Raw genomic sequence first — 18,230 nt, forward strand, 5'->3', positions numbered from 1 at the left:
GATGGGTCCTGCGCTCTGGAAGGCTCAGGCATAAACACAGAGACAGGACTGGCTGTCAGCTCCTCCCTGTGCCACGGGCTGTCAGCTCCAGAGGACATCAGCCCGGATTTTTTATTGTTCTGTGTCCCTTGTGTAGCCGCACAGATTGCTTAAGAGAATGGCACTCTGTGGAGTTTGACCCGGGAGCCCTGATAGTGAAAATAATGCACTTCTCACCAGAGCCACGGGAGACCAAAAGAGTAACTTCGGTCAATTAGTTTAACTTTGACTATAAATATTCCTTCTCATTCCTTGTGACCCTGTTAACAGCTCCGCTGGCAAACCCCGATTCTCTGGCAATATTTAAGCTGCCTGTCAGTTGGCAGAGCCCTGCTGGTGCCCGGCGCGGGGAGCAGAATAAGACCCAGCTGAGCGCAGTAAGTTCCCTTTCAGCTTCTACCTCGAGTCGGGAGCTCCGTCGGGTTCGGGGCTCTGCTGGGCTGCTCTGGGCCCCGGCGAGCCGTGGTGGCTGGAGGAGGTGGATGGACCTGGGAATGCTTTAAAAAATCCCTTGAGGAGGCATTTAGAGCGCTACGGTCCCGCCGGGTTACTCGAGAGCCACGTGGGCTGCGTCCCCCCGGCGCTGCTGATAAAGGGCCGGCTTCAGCAGCTTCATTTCCATGCCACGGATGTTCCTTCCTCACAATCTCTGGCGAGGAAAGCGCTGCCGCCTGTGCCAGGCACCGGGGGAGAGCGGGCTGTGAGCTGAATTCACAAAACGGGCAAAATTTCCACTGGGCCACGGCAGAGTCGGGATCTGGGAATCCGCTGCGTTTTCCTACCCCGGCCTCGGCGCTGGCCCGGGAGGAGCCGGACAGGCACCTGCGGCAGCTCCGGGAATGTCCCCTGCACTGCATCCGCCTTCCCTGCCTTTGCCGGCGGGCGCAGCAGGTGCTGCAGAGCTGCCCTCCTGCTCCGTACACGCTTCGGAGGGACAGACACAGCCCTGTCCCGCCCGCGGGGCTGAACCCCGGCTGCCACCCGCGCCCGTGTGCGGCTGGAGCTCCGGATGAACCGCGCTGTGACCCCGGGTGGACTTGGGTGATCCTTGTGGGTCCCTTCCAGCTTAGGAGATTCCCTGATTCTGTGATTCTCTGGCCCTGCTCCACGGGTCCTGAATGGAAAGTGTCTCGGGATGGAAGGAAACAGTGGTGCCAGGGGGAAGTTGGAGGTGTGGGAGTGGGGTTAGCAGCTTCCCCAGGCTGACATACCAAACCCTGTTTTTCCTTTCCTACTTAGAGGTTAAGCGTGCCAGTAAAAACTCGGCAGCAGCCAAGACACACTGGCTCTTAAAGAGGTAAGATAGCACTGTTCTGGTCATCAGTGCCCTGCATCCCTGCCAGGCAGGAGCTCACTAGGGATCCAGTGGGATCTGGGGGTTTATAAGGCATGGAAAAGGCTCTGCCAAGGTGCTGAGAGTCCCCAGTCCCATCCTGGTGCTGGGACCTCTGCCCTCTACCAACTTCAGCACTTGTGCTGGAGGCTGTGGAGTTGGGATACAACTCCCAGCTGTGGGAAGCAGGTGCTGGGGTGGTTCCTGCCACTGGGAATTCCTTATTTATTGCCCGGCCTTTGGTCAATGGATGAGCCCAGAGGTGCTGTAGGACACAGGGCAGGCCTTGCCCTCCTGAGCACTCCAGCACCTCCATCCTGCAGCTCCTGCCACTCCAGTGCTCTCCTGGTTCACCCACCTGGGCAGCCCCGCAGTGCTGCCAGGGCAGGAGTGCGGCCAGTCACACTCTGGGCAAGTCCTCAGGCCACAGGTGAGCTGAGGGCAGGTTCAGCTGCAGCTCCACACCTGGACAAGAGGTGCTGTGAAACCCGTGGGACAGGAGGCTGCCCTGGCCCGGCTTTGCTGCCCGGAGCTCAGAGGAAGAACTTGTCTGACCGCCTGTCATGCGAGCGTCCGTGCCGGCTGCCCCAGCCCAGTGCAGCCACACCTTCTGGCAGGGGGCAGCCTATAAGTGTCCCCTTACAAGTGCAAGAGAGGCCAAAGGACCTGGTCAGATGTGCAGGACAGGGACCGGCAGACACCTGGCACAAGCATCTGGTGACACCAAGACTGGACCCAGGGCTGTCCTGGCTGCGAGGCAGCACCGAGGCTGGTGACCGCTCCTCTCTGGGGGAACCCTCTCCTCGGCTCAGCAGGGTAAGAGGAACAATCCCAAACCTGCTCTGTGTGGCACTGAGGGTTCCTTGGGGACCGGCAGCGGCCACTGCTGAGCCAGGGACTGCCCGAGGTGGCCTCACCTGCCACTCACCTCCTGCCCTGCTCTCAAAGTGTGGCTGAGCTGAGGGAAGGAGGCAATGGGAATGAACTGCATTAATTCAAACACCTGACCAACCTCTTTGCCTGGACTTTATCCTGCCCCTTCTGCCAAGGGGCAGCACCACGGGATGCTCCAGAGGGCTCCAGGGAGTTCTTCCAGGGATCCTACAGTGACACCACACCTCACCATCAGGCATTTCTGGAGAAGAAAGTGGGTTTTTATATTCCTTGGTGACATGTTGCCAGTCTCTGTTCCTGATAAGGAGCAGGGGACAGTTCCCACTTACCAGGACATTGGCCTGGCTCAGGAGGAGGCCCAAGTGCTCTGCATGGGGCTCAAGATCTTGGTGTGGCAAAGGAAGAAAACGCCAGTGCTCCCAGGGCTGTTCATGTGCTGTCAATCCTGGTGGCTTGTGAGGACATGTTTCTAGCAGCAGCTCCTCACTGGGGCCAGTCCTGCAGTGCTGCCACACTGGGACCCTCAGGCTGTAACCCCCAGCTCTGCTCCTTCCTTCTGTTCCTGCTGTTTTCACCTTCTGTCTAATGCACCCATTTCTCACCAGTTAGAAAATCACACAAGAAATCCACCAACCCACCTGGCCTGCCTGCTGGCAGCATCTCCACATCACAGTTGAGGATGAAGGCAAATGACAGAGACAGGAGCCCTCCCCAGAGCTCTGGCACGAGCAGCACCTCAGCCAAGGACCCTGAAATCCTCAAGGACCAGTCACCACTGTCCTGGGGCTTTCCCTGGCCATGTCACCCATCCTTCCACAGGTATATGCATCAGGACAAAGGAGTGCTCAGCCGGCCCAGGAAGCCATGGATCCCACCAGCATCCCCCCGGCCTCTGTGACCCCCTCGTGGGACGTGTTCCCCCAGCAGACACTGGAGCCCATAGACATCGCTGTGCTCGTGCTCTATTTCCTCTTCGTCCTCGCTGTTGGGCTGTGGGTGAGCAGACACTTGTTAAAAATTTCATATGTGCCCTGTTATGCTGAAAAATGGGGCTGCTTTGGCCTCAATTTGTTTTGCTTGGGCTGGAATCAGGCTGCTTTTCACTGGACTCCACTGAACGAGCAGAAAGGTTGGTGTTTGCAGGTCCTTCTCCTCTCCTCAGCCTGGGAAGCGTCCTCACTGTCCCTGGGGAGGGCTGTCCAGGTTTGTGTTAGCCCAGGTTTTGAGAACCCTTGTGAGGAAGAGGCTGAGTACAAAGTATTGCTAACAATGATGTTTTGTTCATCCAAGAAGGAATTGCTGTCCTATAAATCACCTGTGCCTGTCCACAGGGCTCCTGACAGCAAATTCCTTAAATAAATAACATTGTCTATATATAATTAAGGCAGAAGGACATCCTTTGGCATGGCTTCTGTGACAGCAAAAGCACAGCCTGGCTGTCAGGAAGCAGAGAGGAACAGCTGCTCCCTTTAGCCGTGGTGCACAACTCTCAGGGTATTGCATGGATCATCTCTGGGGAAGGGGAGCCCACAAGTCACACGTGCAATGCCGAGCATTCCTCCTGACTGTGCCTAATACCCAGGGATTCCACAGCTCTTGTCCAAAATTGCTGGCCTTCCTTTCTGACCTGAAGTGATTGAGTTTGCTTATTACACAAAACATTCCATCAGGGCGCCGAGATGATGGAAAACTTTGCGTGTGGCTCAGGGCACATCCCACATCCCTCATCCCCCAGGATTTCCCAGCAGCAAGTGTCCTTCAGGAAACCTTTCTCCTCCGTCTGATGACAGCTCAGGGTCTCACCCAGGGTCTCTGGGTGATGCCCTGAGCCCATGCTTCCCTCTCTGTGCCCACAGTCCATGTGGAAGACGCAGCGCAGCACTGTCAAAGGCTATTTCCTCGCCGGGGGACAGATGGTCTGGTGGCCTGTGAGTACCCCTGTCCTCATCCTGCCCACAGCCCTGGGCTGCAGCCACAATGACAAACACACGTGCCCGAGCACAGCCCATTTCTCCAAACAGGAATAAACAAACAAACGTTTCTCCCGTGTTTTGCAAAGGCCGGTTTCATACTGGCTTTTTTGAGACTGCAGGATGAGGCCCAGCCTGATGCCTCACAAAACCTGCTGTTTCTGGAGATTTCCAGACTTTCCTGGGGGTCCCCACCAAGGTCACAGATTTGTGCTGAGCCCGTCTACTGGCTGGGATGTCTCATCTGGGCTGGGCTGGTCTCTCAGTGTGTGCTGGTGCCAGAACCTGACATTTCTACCTGTTCCCCCCACCTTCTCTGCTCACCCACAAGAGAGTAGATGCTTTGGAAGCAGGATGGTCCCAAACATGCCCACAAACTGGCAGTGAATGGTGAAAGAAGCTGGAGAGAGGTGCCAGAGCCACTGAACCTGCAGGGAAAAGAAGAAGGTGGCAGAGGCTGATGAGGATTTCATGTCCTCTGATGTCAGGAGTAGGGGAACAGCTTCCCTGTGCTCTCGCCAGGCTGAGAACGATGCCCTGTGCCAGGGCCAGATCTGATTTCTCTCTTTCTCCAGGTGGGTGCATCCCTGTTTGCCAGCAACGTGGGAAGCGGCCACTTCATCGGCCTGGCCGGGTCGGGAGCTGCCTCGGGAATTGCTGCAACAGCCTACGAGTGGAATGTGAGTGAGGCACAGCCGGAGCCCTTCCCGGGCTGTGCAGGGAGGCTCCAACGAGCCTCCACACCAGGGCACAGCCCTGGCTGCTCCCACGCTCCGGATCCTGGTGCTGAGCTGCAAGTCCCCAGCTGCTGGGACCTCGTGTCCCCGTCCCACCCGAGCACAGCCTGGAGCACCCCGTCTGACCTTCCCTTCCCTTCCCTTTGCAGGGGATGTTCTGTGTCTTGGTGCTGGCCTGGCTCTTCCTGCCCATCTACATCGCCTCGGGGGTACGTGTGGGCTGTTGTGTCCGTCGGGGTGGTGAGGGATTAACTCCCTCCTGCAGAGCCTGGGGCTGCTCCTGTGGCCTGGCTGGGGGTGACAGAGCTGCTGCCTGCGACCAGCACTGCAGGCTGCGGGCTCAGGTCACTCCCAAACCCCCGGCAATGAGCAGAGCCGCTCCACGCCCCGAGGAGGTGGATGAAAACTCCCCTGTCATAGTTTATAGAGAGCCCTGTGCCAGCATCGCAGCAGTCAGTGCTTGCCAAGAGCCAAATACCAGCCCAGGGCAGCCACCAGGGCCCGTCTGCTCCTGTACCAGTGCAAACACCCACACAGCTCCATGGGGAGCCCTTGGCAGCTCTGGGAATGACCATGGGAATGTCCCACCTTCCCTGACCCCATCTATCTCCATAGGTTACGACCATGCCAGAATATTTGCGGAAACGTTTCGGAGGCAAAAGAATTCAGATATTCCTGGCCATTCTCTATTTGTTCATCTACATCTTCACCAAAATATCTGTAAGTAGAAAAAAAAGGGAAATGGATTGGATTTAATTCACTTTGGAAATGTGTGCTGAGAAATGCAACCAGTGGCACTTCCTGGATGAGCAGATAAGGGTTTGTTACCAAAACACCCAAGGAAGAGAGACTGTATTTTTTTGAGAACCTACACAAAAAAGAGTAGCTTTGTTTGCTTTTTTTTTCTCAGTTTGCACCTGAATGCTTGCTACAGCAGGAGGGAAAGCTCATGGCAGTGTTCTGAGCAATAGTCCATGGACAGGTGGGGCTGTGAGGGTGGATGTGGTGGTCGTTAGATTTTGCACCTCTGGCAGCTCCCCCGATTTCTCCCCTTTGCACATTTATTGCCCGTGCACACACCAGGTGCTGTTATGGCAGGATGGAGGAGGATGGAGGAGCTGGGACAGGGTTAGAAGAAAAGTGTTTATTGCACCTGTTTGAATAAATAACTGAATCAAGCCTTGCACAACAGCTTGGTGGCTGTTCATTAACTGCCAGCCAGGGCACGGAGCCATGAAAACAGACAGATCCCTGCTGGGGTTTTTCCTGTACATGGAGAGCCAGAGCAGGACACGGTGTCTGACCCTGCCTCTGAACCTCCTGAAACTTTTGACAAGGGCTTGGAGTGCCAGGACACAGGGAATGGCTTCCCACTGCCAGAGGGCAGGGATAGATAGGATATTGGGAAGGAATTCCTCCCTGTGAGGGTGGGGAGGCCCCGGCACAGGGTACCCAGAGAAGCTGTGGCTGCCCCTGGATCCCTGGAAGTGTCCAAGGCCAGGCTGGACAGGGCTTGGAGCAACCTGGGATAGTGGAAGATGACCCTGCCCACGGCAGGGGTGGGAATGGGATGATCTTTAAGGTCCCTGGTCCCTTCCAACCAAACCACCCCAGGACTGTATGAAATGGATGCAAGTCCCGGGGTTCAGATGGCACTGATGGGGAAGGCTCAGATTTTCCTCTAGATAAAAGTGACTGTTTGATGGAATCTCTGATAACGCAACTCCTGTATTCAGGATGCTTTTACACCTGTCTGTCCTCCCGTGCTCGGCCCTTTGCCTGTCCCAAAGCTCTCCTCACCCACAGCATTTTCACGTAGCTGCAGAGCTGGTTGGGCAGGGCTGGGCCCAGCCCCGGACACATTTCCTGCTGATCTCCCAGTCCCCATGGCAGCAGGAAGGGATTCCCAGGTGGAAGCTGGGGCTGTGGCAGCCGGGGGAGCTCTGGGGAGGAGCCGGGCGGGGGGGTTTGCAGGGCAGGTTCCCCAGTCCCTGCCCTGCCCAGCCCAGCTTCACCACCCTGGGGCTTGGAGAAAGAGAAACTCACCCCAATGCCTTTGTCCCAGAGCTGTGCACGCTCCCCTCTCATGACAGCCCTGTCATCCCCTCACTGTCACCACTGTGACCAGCAATAATGATAAACTGGCTTAAGAGTGAGCTGGCCCTTGTCCTCCTGTGGCAGGGAGGAGCTGGGGCTGCAGAGGGATGTGCTATGGGGGGAGATGCTGTGGGGGGCTGGGGGGCTATGTCCAAACCAGGCTGCTCCCAGTGAAGGGGGTGGAGCTTTGAGGAGTTTGGTCATGGTGTCAGTGCACTGTGTGACTGTGCTGTTCCGCAGGTGGACATGTACGCCGGGGCCCTGTTCATCCAGCAGGCCTTGCACTGGGACCTGTACATCGCCGTGGCCGGGCTGCTGGCCATCACTGCCGTGTACACCGTGTCCGGTGCGTGCTGGGGACAGACCTGCACTGACCCCACCCCTGACCCTGCCACTGACCTGCCCAGTCAGCTGAGACATTCAAGTGTCCAAGGCCAGGTTGGATGGGGCTTGGAGTGGCCTGGGATAGTGGAAGGTGTCCCTGCCCGTGGCAGGGGGTGGCACTGGATGGGCTTTAAGCTCCCTTCCAACCCAAGCTATTCCAGGATTCCGTGATTCATGCCATGCACTATGTCCTGCACCCCCAGCAGCCTGGTTTTGCCGTGAATATGGATACTGGGATGGGAAAGCAATTGAAAACTCACCTTTTTAGAAAAAAATGCCAGATGAGAGTAAGTGAACCTTCCTCAGAGGCCACCCCAGGTGGGCACAGGTCAGCTCTGCCTTAAGGAAAAACTCTGCCAAGGCGTTTTCAGGGTACATTTTCCTTGTTTTCCTGGGGCTCTCTGGAGGTGTGAGGGATTTACACCACAATGAGCCGTGTAATGCGGAAAGACTCCAGGCTTGGATGCCCTTTCAGGGCTTAGGAGTGGCCAAATGGAAAACAGCCACGCAGGGAGCAAGCAGAAATCCCAAACAAAGAAAGGTTATTCCTTTCCCACTGCTCACCCCCAGTGATGTAAAATCACAACCCCTTTTTCTTTCTCCTCCTTTGCAGCTTGGGCTTTGTTGTAGAGCTTTTCCAAGCATTTCCCGTAGAACTGCTTCTGCTTTTGGCTTATAGTGACAAAATGGTGACTCATGATGACTCAAACCTTGAGAAATTCCAAAGTGTCATTGGCCAAACTTCCCTCCAGCACGGACGGAACCCCCAGCCAGGTTCAGGGCTCTGCTTGTGCTGCTGGGCAAGAACTTGTGCAAAGTGTGAACTGCTCTGACAGAACAAACCCAGTTCATCCCAGTTTGTGCCTCTCTGCTCTCCCAGGTGGCCTGGCAGCCGTGATCTACACTGATGCCCTGCAGACCCTCATCATGCTCATCGGGGCCGTGTCCCTCATGGTCTTCAGTGAGTGTTTTCCTGGGGGTTTGTCACTAAAACTATGACAGAAACTTCACCAAGTTAAATATTAGGGAGAAGTCCTTCCCTGTGAGGGTGGAGAGGCCCTGGCACAGGGTGCCCAGAGAAGCTGGGGCTGCCCCTGGATCCCTGGAAGTGTCCAAGGCCAGGTTGGACAGGGCTTGGAGCAATCTGGAATAGTGGAAGGTGTCTCTGCCCATGGCAGGGGTGGGAATTGGTTGGGCTTTAAGGTCCCTTCCAACCCAAAGCATCCCAGGATTCTGTGATCCCATAGGAGAGGCAGCACCTCCTCCAGCCAGCAGTGAGTGTCTGCTCTTCCCCAGCCCAGTGTGAGAATCAAGAGCTTCTGATTTTTAAAGAATACTTGTGGAGCATCACCCATAGTGAACCAGAGACTGGAATCAGAGTCCTGACCTGGGGGGATGCAGTAACAGCTTCTCATGACCCATTTCAGGTTTTATTGAAGTTGGTGGCCTTGAAGGTTTGCAGGCAAAATACTTCTATGCCATTCCCAGCATCCGCAAGGAAAACAGCAGCTGTGGCTTGCCCAGGGAAGATGCTTTCCACATTTTCCGAGACCCTGTGAACTCTGACCTGCCCTGGCCAGGAGTCTTGGTGGGAATGACCATCCCATCCCTGTGGTACTGGTGCACAGATCAGGTGGGTCACTGCTTGTTCCTGTGGTTGGTTGAATCTGATTACAAACCTGGGGGTTGAGACCTCACCTGGATTGATTTACTCTTTCTGAGGGATATCATCAGTAAAATCTTATTTTACATCAGTAAAATCAGATGGTGAAGTCTTAAAGAAGGAAAACTTGATATGCACAACTAAACATTAGTAATCATCTCCATGGAAAAAGTGGTAAGAATGTGTTTGTGTGTTAATCCCAGTCTATAAAGAAGTCTTTTGTTTGTTTGTTTGTTCGCTTTTTAACTTAATCCTTTCACTCCTTGTGAACCACCTGTGAACGTCTTCTTTCACCTTTCCCGGCATCTGGCTCCCATTCCTCCCAGTGACACCATGAGAGCCAGGGACTTGAAGCCCTAAAACACCTCCTGCTGTTCCAGTTGTGCTTTCTTGCTCTCTTATTTAATGCTGCTTGTTTCAGGCTCTGTCCTGATCCTTGGCCAGGCTTCTCCACAGGGTCAGGGAAGTCCCCAGTGCAGGAAGAATGGAAAATCCTGGGCATGGGTAGGTGAGGGTCAGGTCCTGCAGCACAGTGTCCTTCCAGGCTCGGCTGGAATGGCACAAGCAGTGCCTGTGTTTCTGAAAGGAGTCAGGATCCAAAGCAACAACTCCAGAGCCACAGGCAAGCTCTCTGATCACCCTCTGAGACTTCCAGAGTTCAGTGGAGATCAAAGTCAGGATCGAGTCATCCCAGCCAGCTCCTGCTGCTGGCAGCCAACCAAACCCATTCCTTCATTCCTAGGTCATTGTTCAGAGGTCCCTCGCTGCCAAAAACCTCTCCCACGCCAAAGGAGGCTCCTTGATGACCTCCTACTTGAAGATTTTGCCCCTCTTTATGATGGTAATGCCAGGCATGATCAGCCGGGTTCTCTTCCCAGGTAAGTGCTGAGGGAGAGATCTCTTCCCTCCCTCTGCCTGTGCCAACTCCACAGAGCTGGAGAAGCCTTTCCTGAATAAGCTGAGAGGCTCCAATGCATCAAATACCCAACACATGAAGAAATTTTCTTCCAGTTAGGAGCTGGAGGATGCAGATCCTCCCAGAGCAGCCCCAGACATCCCTGTGCTGAGATAGTCCTGTGTCATTTGCTGGAAGCTCCTCAAGCTCTCCAGTATTTCCCTTAGAAAGCAGTTTACAACATTGAGCAGAGGAACTTGTTCAGAGACACTGGTGTATTGTGGCTGGGAATGCTGCCTCTCACTCCCCACTGCTTATTTCAGATCTGGTGGCTTGTGCAGACCCGGAAATTTGCCAAAAAATCTGTGGCAACCCCTCTGGATGTTCTGATATTGCTTATCCCAAGCTGGTATTGGAGCTTCTGCCTGTAGGTAAGAGCCTGGTGATGGTTCTGGCACTGGTGGGGTTGGCATGTGGCAGCCACAGGCATCTGGGAGGGAAGTTCAGAGAGGAAAATACCCTGGAACTGTCATTTCAGTGAGGTTTGTGTGGGACAAACCTATCGCTGTCATTTTAAATTGGAGCTAAAACCAGTTTTAAAAGTCTGTTCTAGCCCACAGAAGACCCCGAGGCCACCCTGCAGTGGAGCTACTGAGGGTTCCTCAGGGTGGCTCTACTTCTCCTTGTTCCCAGGACTCAGGGGCCTGATGATGTCAGTGATGATTGCAGCCCTCATGTCCTCCCTGACTTCCATCTTCAACAGCGCCAGCACCATTTTCACCATGGACCTCTGGAAACACTTCCGTCCTCGGTGCTCGGAGTGGGAGCTCATGATTGTTGGCAGGTGGGGAGAACTGGGATGAGCTGGATCAGAGCCCGAGTGCCAGACACACATCTGGGCACAGCTGCTGGGGTGCCACCACCCTGCACAGGCTCGGGGAGGATGGCAATGGAGGCTTTATGGTTGTGGGACACCTAGGTCAGAGTGTCACGCTGAGCAACTGGAAAAGCAGGGCCTGAGCTTACAGGAATGGCCCCTTTGTCTTGCCCAGGGTCTTTGTGCTGCTGCTCACCGTGGTGTCCATCCTGTGGATCCCCCTGGTGCAGGCTGGCCAGGGCGGGCAGCTCTTCATCTACATCCAGTCCATCAGCTCCTACCTGCAGCCGCCCGTGGCCATGGTGTTCATTCTGGGCTGCTTCTGGAAAAGAGCAAACGAGAAGGTACCGACTCTGCTGGCCTGAGAGCAGCCCTGCATCCTGGCTGGATGCTGCTCCAACACAGAATTCCCTTCCTTTCCAGGGTGCCTTCTGGGGGCTGGTGCTGGGGCTGCTGCTGGGTTTCGTGCGGCTGGTGCTGGACTTCATCTACCCTGAGCCCCAGTGTGGCGAGCCCGACAGCCGGCCTGGCGTGGTCAAGTACATGCACTACCTCTACTTCTCCATGGTGCTGGCGGCCATCTCCACCCTCACCATGCTCGTGGTCAGCATGGCCACCGAGCCCCCAGCCCCTGAAATGGTGCGTCACCCCTCTGCTCCCTTAGCCCTAAGTGCTTTCCAGGATGCCCCATGCTACATCCCTGGGGATAAATAAGCAGGAGATGGAAGCCTCCGTTCACTCTTGATTTATGGTCACACCTGTAGCAGTGACCTCTCCTCTGCTTCAGCACCTTTGCTGCTGTTTCTGATTTGGGGCCCACAAATCCCACCCTGGAGACTGGTCAACAGTAGATTCTACCAGGAGCTGTTGTTAAGTTCAAGTGTGTGTGTTTCATCCATGTCAAATTAGCCTTTTCCCCTCTATTTTCCAAGAAATTCCAGCTTCTGGGTCATCTTTACCAACTATCTTACTAACTTAGCGAGGAAACATTTTTTACTCGCAGCAAAGAGCCAGTGCAGAGAGTACCTCTCCTCTGGAACAGGTTTGTGCCAGTTTGACTATTTTCAGTAGATGTACTGGTGCTGAGAGCAGAAAGGAGAGGGGCAGGGGAGCTTCAGAGCTCCCACAGCAGCACATCCTCTTGCTTCAAAACAGGACTAACCCTGAACTCAGAAATTCTCAGAGAGGGAGATGCCTGGAGGTGCGTGATCAGTCCAGAGCTCACCTGCCCTCCCTGTAACAGCTCTTCCTCATCTCCAGCCTCAGTCTTTCCAGCTTTACGTGGTGCTCATCACTCTCTATCCGCACTGCCACCGAGAACATCCCTCTATCACGAGTCTTTTAGATATTTGAAGGAAAAAAACCCTATTTCCCACTTGTTGTCTCTTCTCTCAGAACCCCCACTTCGAGCCAACCCTCCCTGGCCACAATTTCTGTTCTTTTTGCTCCTTCCTGACCCGCTCTCAGTCTGAGCCCAGGGATGGTCCCACACCGGGATGTCCCCTCAGTACAGACTTTACAGACTCATCCTTCTGAGCTGGAGGACAAGCAGCTATCGTGTCCCAGATAAAACCAACCCACGAGAGGCCAGGGTAGCCCCGCGGAGCCCTCGGCTGCTCCCTCAGGGCAGGAGGACGGATTGCGGCCCTCTCCGCATTGTCTCTGCGGGCGGCGCGGGGCCGAGGCGCCCCTGAGCCCCGGGACAGCAGTTTCCTTAACACCACTTTCATGCCATCAGATAAGTCGGCTCACCTGGTTCACTCGTGGGGATCCTCCGCCCAAGCAGGAGCTGGCAGCCAGCCCCGGCCCCGCCGCTGCCAAGGACCCGGCCGCGCTGCAGCTTGAGCTGAGCACTGCTCCCGAGAATAGTTCAGATGGTAACAAATGTAAGTGGTCGTGCTCAGTAACCCCACACCTCACAGCCCCTGGCGTTCCCAGCGGCCTGCAAGACAAGGGACGTTCAAACTCCTTCCTCTGGAATGCTGTAGCTTCAGGGAGTGCTGAAAGAATCATAGAATTAAAGAACAGAGAATATGCTCAGTTGGGAGGGACCCACAAGGATCATCGAGTTCAACTCCTGGCCCTGCACAGACACCCCAACAATCCCACCCTGGGCATCCCTGGCAGCACTGTCCAAACACTCCTGGAGCTTTGGGAGCCTCGGGCCCGTGCCCCGTCCCTGGGGAGCCTGGGCAGTGCCCAGCACCCTCTGGGGGAAGAACCTTTCTCTGATGTCCAACCTGACCTGCCCCTGAACCTCCAGCCATTCCCTGGGTCCTGTCCCTGTCCCAGAGAGCAGAGCTGCCCCTCAGGAGGAGCTGCAGAGCACAGTGAGGTCTGACCTCAGTCTCCTCTTGCCCAGGAGGAAAAAGGCCTTACCTGACATTTTACCTAAGCAGGAGTTCAGTTTCTTTTCCAACTCTCAATGACATTATAAAAGCTTGCAGCAAAGGAGCTGGATGGGATACAGAGCCATGGCCCTTATCCCGTGCCAGCAGCTGGTACCGTGGCACCTGCTGCCAGAACTGGTTGGAAAAGGGGAGGGTGGAGGAGAACACAACAATGTTGATGAAGTTCCCTTTCTGTTTTTCAGCAGTGTTTTCTGATTGGCTCTAGCAGCAGGGAGAACCCAGAGCCCTGGGCCGAGTTCTTGGCAGATCAGTGAAGGAGGATTTGCACTTTTTAAAACTTGTACTTGTCGGTATTAGGTACAGCTGTGTGTAGAACGCCCTGTGCACTCTGCAGCGATGATTCGCATCCCTTGTTTTTGCCAGGATCAGCCCGTTTATATAATGTTGCAGCTTTTGCTGCGCGTTCCTTTGATCTGTAACAAGCTGTTGTGAGTTAATGAGTTACGGCGCAGCTCTCCCGCTGCTGGGAAGTCTCACACTTGTTGGACATGAGCGTTGCCTTCCCAGCATTAAATCACGTATGTCCCAAGGCACTGGGAAAACCCAGTTTAGAGGCGTGGCAGGGATGAACTAGGGCAGCCCTTGCCTAGGCAGGCTCAGGGGCAGCTACAACTCAGTTTTTAGGTTTCGTTTATCGTGGCTTAAAATGCTGGGAAGAGCAGAACCTGAGCTCAGAGCTCCAGGGAGGATAGAACTCGTCTTATAGCCCCAGAGGTGCTGACTGAAGGGGTCCCAGCATAGAGAGTGTTCATGTAGAGACCACAGGTGTGTTTCTGTGTCCAAACCCTTTGCACAGGAGCATGAGACGTTCCTGGGAGTCACTGCATTGGCAAGACTCATCCCTTCCTCCTGACTCTCGTTCCAGGTGCAGCTGAGGCCAAGGGGAGCTCGAAGCTGCTGAGCACCTTCCTGTGGCTCTGCGGGATGGAGCGCAGGCAGGAGAGCGCTGAGAGTGCACCCAAACCCGAGCCCCTGCCCGTGGCTTCCCTGGAGGAGAAACCACTGGTGAAACACGTCCTGAACATCAACCTGCTCCTCTGTGTGTGTGCTGGGGTCTTCCTCTGGGCGTACTTTGCATAGCCAGGGATGCCAGGCCACACAACATCAACTAACTTTAATTGGTGTAAATATTAATGATTAGCAGAGGGTTAATGTAATTCTTAATGCTTTCTAAATTTTATTTCTTTATTTAAGACAGACCCTCCTCCCTGATCCTTTCCTTATTTCTAATGGGGGCCTGGCTGTGTCCAGGGCTGAGCACTTGGAACTGGCACCGTCAGACCCTGTCTGGCACCAACCAGCTGAGAAAGGCTGGTTTGGTTATTTTAAATATTTAATTTTGCTCTTTGGCCTTAGAGCACTGCCTGGAATTCAGGAAGCCAGGATTCTCTTCCTATTTATGCCTCTATAACCAGCTACAACGACTTGGGTCCCCTGTGGTTCAGCTCCTCCAGCCTTGAGGGATGGGAGTGACACCCCTGAGTGCCTGGGGCAGAGCCAAGGGCTGTTGTCTGGGCTCTGTTGTGCCTCTGGCTCAGCTGTGCCCATTTAGCTCCTTGAGTGCTGATGGGGCTCTCTGGGAGCTCTGGCTGAGTTACCATCACTGACACTCCAACGGCAACACCAACACGAGCATGCAGCGTGGAAACTGCCCCAAAACTGCTGCCAAGGGCACCTGAAGGACCTAAACCAGCCAAAGCCACCAGGTGTGCCAGGGCAGAGGCGCCCAGTGGCAGCCCCTCGTTGCCTGGGCCCCCACAGCCGTTCTGGGAGCACCTCAGTGGAGAACCCTGGGCTGGGAGAACTGCTGTCACCAACTGCTGTCACCCCTTCGGCCGCAGGTGGGCTGGGCACCATCACCTGCCCTGGCCCCAGGGCCTCATGCAGCTGCAGAGAAACATTAAAGAGTGAGAGCTGGTTCCTGCCTGCCTGGAGTCTGTGGGGATGGGGGGGCTGCCGAGACCTCTGGACCCCACACCCATGTTGGAGGACGTTCCTCCTTGAGCCCCTCACCTGCCCTCTCGCCCCAAGCTGCTGGTGGTTCCCAGAATTCATTAAATACCAGTAACAAACCTCACCCCCAGAACTGACAGCACTGCATGTGCAGGGAGTGAGAATGGGCAGGAACACCTGGAAACCTGCAGCAGCTCACAAAATCAGAAAATACTCTTTTATTAAACCTTTTAAAGGGAACTGGCACTTGGGGATCCTTCTTGAGCAAGTGAAACACTGTTGGAAAGCCTGGGGGAAAAAGGCACTGCCCAGTTTGGGGGATAAACATCAAAGTCACAGGATAAACTCAGTCACAGGACTGGAGTTTGTGGCTCACCGAACAATTCAGAGTTACAAAGATTTGTTACAGGGCTGGTGTGGTGACAGAGGAAAGTCCTTAAGGGAAAACCAAGCTGAGCACCCAGTGACTCCAAGCTACACAGTCCAGGGGATCACTGTGACCTTCAGGACCCACTGGAAACAACAACACTAGAATAAAGATGCCTTAAGTTGACAAAAAAACAATCTTTAATTTTATAAATGTTCACTCAACTGCTGACTCCAAACAGCTGTTTCAAAGTTCTTTCAAAATTCAACCGTTTTCAACAAAAGCACAAACCCCATTTCCACGGTTTCCTCGTGAAACAGTTGCCAGTTGCACATGAACAAAGCAGGTTAATACAAATAACTATGAAATCAGGGTAAGTACTGATCCTACGTAGCAATGAAATGATTAAAGAGACAGGAAGTTCCTCCTACAGCATGACAGTCCTTCAAGGCACTGGATGCATCCACAGTTCCACAGGGTGACTGAGAACCAGCAGTCACCACCAGCACTGGGGCAGGGGTTTGGTTCATGGCTTGAGGGGAATCTGCAGCAAATCCGAGAGGGAATGTCCCTTGGGAGGCAGCTCCTGGTACGGGCTAAGAACTACAAATAAACTCTAACCGTGCCATGACAAGGATTATTTCCGCAATACAGACATGCACTTTAAATAACTAATGTTCTGCTTCTTATTCTTTCGGAATTTCTGCTAATACCACCTGTATCAGCACTGACCACGCTTCCTAGGCAAGTTCCTGCAGGAATTCATTCCTTCCATCCAAGAGTATGAAAACCGTTGTTCAGACCCAGATCATTAAACTTCTTCTGAGGGCGAAACCGGAGCTTGGCCAAAGGTTGGGCTCCATTTTCTGAGGAAGTCTTCTCCAATCTCAATGATCCTGGAGATCACTGTCCCCAGGATGCACCAGTCCCAACTCCGCACAGCTGTGCCACGTTGCCAGAAGAAGCTTTTCCCTGTTAGGTCTGAGGGTTTTCCTCCAGGAGAGGAGCCCGGGGAAGCCGGAGTGCTCCGGTCACAGCGCGGTGCTCTCCGTGTCATTGTCAATGTCCAGCAGGAGGTGGTTGTGCAGCTCTCTGCCCGCTGGCTCTGCAGGAAGCTCTGAAGGAGGGTTTGGAAGTGGTTCTGGAATACTGGAATTAGAGTCTGCACAAAAAGGGAACAGCAAATTTAGCAGCCGGGCCAGGGCCAGCTCATTCACTTGGGAATTCCTGGGCATTTCCTTAGACAGAGAAGGGAAAGCAAAGATCAATGAAGGCTCTTGGACCAGAGCTGGCCCCAGTGGGCACAAAGGGCTGAGCCCAACTGAACAGCTTGGATTGCTTCTCCTACAGACCCTGGTTTAGTCCTGGACAAAGTAACAGAAACCCACTTCTTCCTGAAGAAGGGAGGACAGTGAGTCTGATTTAGGATTAAATACCTCAGTGCCCCTGGAGAGCTATTCTGGACTTTCATGTCAAAACACTCAGCAAAATAATCTGGCACCTAAATCATCCACCAGGGAACACCACCTGTGACTTTGAGAAGCAACAGGAACAAGGATGGTGTCAAAAGGAGGCAGAAGTTAATTACAGCAAATGCAGATTAAACCTCTCTCCTGTGTAAACAGGGCATGTCATGGTCTTTGCCTCTTCTGAGGAGAGGAGAATTTTGTTCAAGCCAAGGTGTCCAAAAAAAGACCACAAAATGCTGCATCTCTAGTGACTGACTGCCCTGGCAGCTAGAATTATCAAACCAGAAAAATCCCTAGCAGCTCAAAAAAATGTAACTGAAAATCTTGTCAAGATTTTGGAAAGCTGATTTATAATATGCCATGACATCCCTTACTGCAGTCCAGCAGCTGCTCCACACAGGAAGTAATTTAGATCACTTAAATCAACAAAAAATCCAAATAAATGCCTTGTTTTCAAGCACAGGAGGTGCAGACAGGCATCCTAGAGAGATTGGGACTCATAACTCAAGCATGAAATTCTGAAGTTAACCCAAAAATTACTGTAGAAAAGCTCAAGTTGAAGGTTTCTGAGCTAAATGACCTGGAAGAGAGGGAAGCAGCCACTGGGTGCAGCCTCCCCTGCCCCTGAGCCCCCCACAGCCTGCAGGGATCTGTGTCCTGGGATACTGCAATAGAGCAGCTGGAATTCCATCCTGTTCTGGGTTAAGGCACAGAATCCCAGAACGGTTTGGGCTGGAAGGGAACTTAAAGCCCACTCAGTCCCACCCTCTGCCATGGGCAGGGACACCTCCCACTAGCCCAGGTTGCTCTGAGCCCCTGGAGCAGCTACTCTGGGATGCTGTAACATGGGGTAAGAGCATTTGTGACACAGGACAGTGCAGTGACATCTGATACAGAAGGAGCCTCTGCATGGAACACACCAGTTCTGGATTTTCGGTACATGGAGACAGCACAAGGTGAGAGTGGCCAGGAGACACCAAGAGCTTCACATTCTGCTCTCCAGCACTTTAGTGGGTTAATGGGAGCAGCAGCAGCCCCTCTCTGGCCATGCCTGAGGGACACACACAGCAGGGCACTGGGGTGGGTTAGTGGTTAGCACACACATCATTAGCAATTAGCAACAGTGTCGGCCAATCAGGGG

The 18,230-nt window shown here is 54.0% G+C and overlaps 2 protein-coding genes across 12 annotated transcripts in view; one reads left to right on the forward strand and one right to left on the reverse strand.

Moving 5' to 3' along the window:
- Positions 1-932: 932 nt before the first annotated feature.
- SLC5A11 (solute carrier family 5 member 11) lies at positions 933-15,218 on the forward strand. Its single transcript, XM_019281504.2, has 16 exons — positions 933-2,188; positions 3,086-3,262; positions 4,123-4,194; positions 4,812-4,916; positions 5,123-5,182; positions 5,589-5,693; positions 7,311-7,416; positions 8,335-8,415; positions 8,882-9,087; positions 9,860-9,995; positions 10,336-10,443; positions 10,706-10,856; positions 11,065-11,233; positions 11,313-11,528; positions 12,628-12,775; positions 14,166-15,218. Exons 1-16 carry the CDS (start codon positions 1,619-1,621, stop codon positions 14,378-14,380), a joined length of 2,625 nt encoding a protein of 874 aa, XP_019137049.1. The 5' UTR covers positions 933-1,618; the 3' UTR covers positions 14,381-15,218.
- Positions 15,219-15,797: 579 nt separating this feature from the next.
- The window catches only part of ARHGAP17 (Rho GTPase activating protein 17), a 41,369-nt gene continuing 38,936 nt past the window's right edge, over positions 15,798-18,230 (reverse strand). For 5 of the 11 annotated variants that reach the window (XM_039560298.1, XM_039560287.1, XM_039560286.1 and 2 more), the window contains one exon: positions 15,798-16,782. In XM_039560298.1, coding sequence (XP_039416232.1) covers positions 16,652-16,782 — 131 coding nt within the window. In that variant the 3' untranslated portion in view covers positions 15,798-16,651. Of the gene's footprint in view, positions 16,859-18,230 lie in introns of all 11 variants that reach the window. The other 6 variants (XM_039560288.1, XM_039560292.1, XM_039560289.1 and 3 more) reach the window with 3 other exon arrangements.

The sequence above is a fragment of the Corvus cornix genome, chromosome 14 (genome assembly GCF_000738735.6).
Source record: "Corvus cornix cornix isolate S_Up_H32 chromosome 14, ASM73873v5, whole genome shotgun sequence".
Classification (NCBI taxonomy): Eukaryota; Metazoa; Chordata; class Aves; order Passeriformes; family Corvidae; genus Corvus; species Corvus cornix.